This window comes from Lolium perenne, chromosome 6 (assembly GCF_019359855.2).
Source record: "Lolium perenne isolate Kyuss_39 chromosome 6, Kyuss_2.0, whole genome shotgun sequence".
NCBI lineage: Eukaryota > Viridiplantae > Streptophyta > Magnoliopsida > Poales > Poaceae > Lolium > Lolium perenne.
This window is the reverse complement of record NC_067249.2, coordinates 95,959,654-95,962,780: the sequence shown is the minus strand read 5'-3', so window position 1 is coordinate 95,962,780 and position 3,127 is coordinate 95,959,654. Positions and strand designations below refer to the sequence as shown.

General features: G+C 39.8%; 1 protein-coding gene across 1 annotated transcript; it reads left to right on the top strand.

Annotated features, from left to right (window-relative positions):
* The first annotated feature begins 955 nt into the window (after positions 1 to 955).
* Positions 956 to 2,134, top strand: LOC139832458 (ubiquitin-like-specific protease 1A). The gene is made up of 4 exons (XM_071822225.1): positions 956 to 997; positions 1,132 to 1,224; positions 1,324 to 1,586; positions 1,987 to 2,134. The coding sequence occupies exons 1-4, from the start codon at positions 956 to 958 to the stop codon at positions 2,132 to 2,134; spliced, it is 546 nt and encodes a 181-aa protein (XP_071678326.1).
* Positions 2,135 to 3,127: the final 993 nt, after the last annotated feature.

The window sequence follows — 3,127 nt, the reverse complement described above, 5'->3', positions numbered from 1 at the left end:
GGGGGAATCATTTCCACCTTCATCGTTGACAACAGTACCTACTGACATCATAGGAAATCAAGATGATGAGAAACACAAGCTTGATGGAGCTGCAGCTACTGTTGTTGGTACACCTCCAGAAGAAGAATGCACTCCAACAGGGGGTAGGAGGCCACTGACTAGGTCAATGTCTCCTATGATTGCGCATGTCAGTTCAGAATTTAGTCCCAAGAATAGGAGACAAAGAAATGTTGTTGCAAAGGTAGTGGCCGATAGTCCAAGGAGATTAACAAGATTTGCTACAGCTCAAGCAAAGGCAAATGTTGTACATGCGGGGATGCCCGGGGAACCTCAAGTTGATCTGCACAATAGCATGAATAGGAATTTGGACCACCGGTTTGGCACCTCGGAAACAAACTCAGAGAGGAAACAGTGAGAGCTAATTGAGGATTGCCCCTCTTTTGATCTGGGATTCGAAACCCAAGGAAATGAAGGTGCATCTGCAGTTGAAACAGAGGGAGCACTCAAAGAATCTCAAGAACTGGTTATTATTTCAAGCAATGAGGACAGTGGTGACTCTCTAGACAAGATTTACGCAAATGTTGAAATGCCAGTCAGGACACCAAATGCAGTAGCCAAGTCCATTGCCGAGCATGTGCTTGTTGAATCTGTGGGACCAAATAGCTCCACACCCATCCCTCAAGCACATAACAAGAGGATTGTTAAGCCAGCCTAAAACCAGAAGTCACCATATGTGGAGTGTAGCAAGAAGGAGATTGCAACAAAGTATACAAATGAGGTCTACAATAGAGTCTGTGCCTATGTTGGTGAGACCAAAGATGACCTTAACAAAAACCACATCATTGACAATGGTAGTTTCTACATCCATCTGAGAGATCTTGCCGATTCTGTTAGGCCAGGAGCTTTGTTGAGCAACTCCACATGTGAAATGGCACTTCGAGTGCTTGCTCCCGACATGGCTGCCAAGAAGAAGCACGTGATGCCATTATGGGTAGCGGTGAGTTTCCAAACAACATTTTACATTTCTTTTTTACATTTATTTTTCTCCAGATTATAGAAACATTTTTGGTTTTCTTACTTTCTGTGTGTTCTGCTCATTATTGTTGTGCATGTAACACTGAATTTCTGAAGACTAAGCTCAGGGGTGTCATGTGCATTCATGATAGAAGTGTTAAGAAAATATTCAAATGTACAGATGAAAATCGTTTGGATCATAAAGAGCAGGTTAGAATGTAACATTCTTCTCCATTTTAATTCTATTTCGTAACACATTTTCCCTTCTCCCCGCACTTACTATATGTACTTTCTACTTGATGTATGCAGGTCATGTTTCCAGTTTTGCAAGACCTCACCCCTGATATAAAACTGTTCAATGGTCACTACTACCTGATCGTGTTGAATCTGAAGGTTGAAAGGTTTGAGGTGTTCGATTCAATTATGGCTAAAGGTAACTGTGGATTACAGAAAGATTATAGGGCTATTATTGGTTCAATAAAGTACATGTGGGCTGAAAACTACATCGAGTCCAAGATTAAAATTGACAAGTGGCCTATAGTGCACATCGATACTCCAATGCAGAAGACAACGTAAGTTCAACTCACTGGCCGTCATTTTCTTTATTTTTTTTGTTTTACCAATGTTTCAGTATCACAACTACTTACATCCTAAATTCACTTTTTAAGAATGTGAAGAAACTACCTCCCGACCATAGTGTTCATGTGTTTGCTGCATGTTCATCCTCGTATGGATGTGGTGATGATTACATGTATGAAAATGGTGATTTATACATCCTATTGCATCTTTGTACATTTGCAATACACAAACTAAGCATTGTTTCTGCTGCATGTTTACTTTTTACTTGGATGTAAAAAATTGTCAGTATATACATCCTTTGGGTATAAAAAATTGTCAGTATATTCATCATGTTTAGCATATTCATCATCCCACTTATACATCCTAAATTCACTTTTTGTATGATGTGTCTAGGTATGATTGCGGGTACCTCATGGTCAAGTTCATTGAGTTGTGGAATGGTAGGAAAATGCTTGCTGCAATCAACCCATTGGAGATGCCTATCATCAGGAAGCAGTACACCCTAAAGTGGCTTGAATGGAGCGAAAACATTGTACCATGAGCAGAACTTATGTTCTAAATTCACCTACATGTAAGAAACTTCACAACCAGTATGGCAGATGTTTTTTTAATTGAAAGATGTACATCCTTGAATCTCATTGTGTATTACATTTTTGTTCTCGAGAACATACATGCACAAACCTCTTTCTCTGCTAGGGGGTGTGAAACATTTGTAAGTCCGCATCTCATAGTTTCACCTATGTAATAGTTTTATTTAAATGAAACCACTTAAATAGTAGGTCACACAATCTATTTTCCAAGCAGAATGCAAACCATACATTTGCCACCAAGTCTCACATAAACAAATTTAAATGTATTAAATTACAAGACGCATTATTTCTATTACATAGGAAACTTGCACCAACTATATCATATCGCGGAAGAAGTTGATCTCTTTTTGTTCCGGAACAGTACTGATCTTTGATGGGCATTCAGCAGTACTGTGTTGTGCAGAACCACAAGCTTTGCATTCGACAGGTTTTGAAGCCTTTAGATGCAGCCCTGACTTCTTCCGTTTTTCTTCAGGACGCCCTTTAGTGGTAGTCATAATAGGATCCCTTACATGTTGGTACTGGGTGTTGCTCCCTTGGCCATCATCACCTACATTTTCAGCACCCGACGGCTCCCCTTGCTTTTTAGTTTGTTTTCTCTTTTCATTTCTCTTGGAGGCTGCACTAATTTTTATTGCAGACAATTCTTTACCCAACTCACGCATGTACTTATCAGCTAAGCTGTAGCTTTTTCTGATTCAGCCACTATTTTTTGCATAATCTGTCCAGTTGTTACAAAGTGTTCCGTACCGCAGAAGTTTGCGTTCTTTATTCGTCAACTTTTTGTCAACTGGAACATGAGGCAACTCCACCTTCTCTGGCACAATATCATCTGGGGGTATTCTCCATCTAGGTATGATGTAGTGGTCTGGAATTTCTTGAACATCACCTAATTGAGCCATTACTCTCAACACATGACAGCACAATATACCATCCCTTTTGAT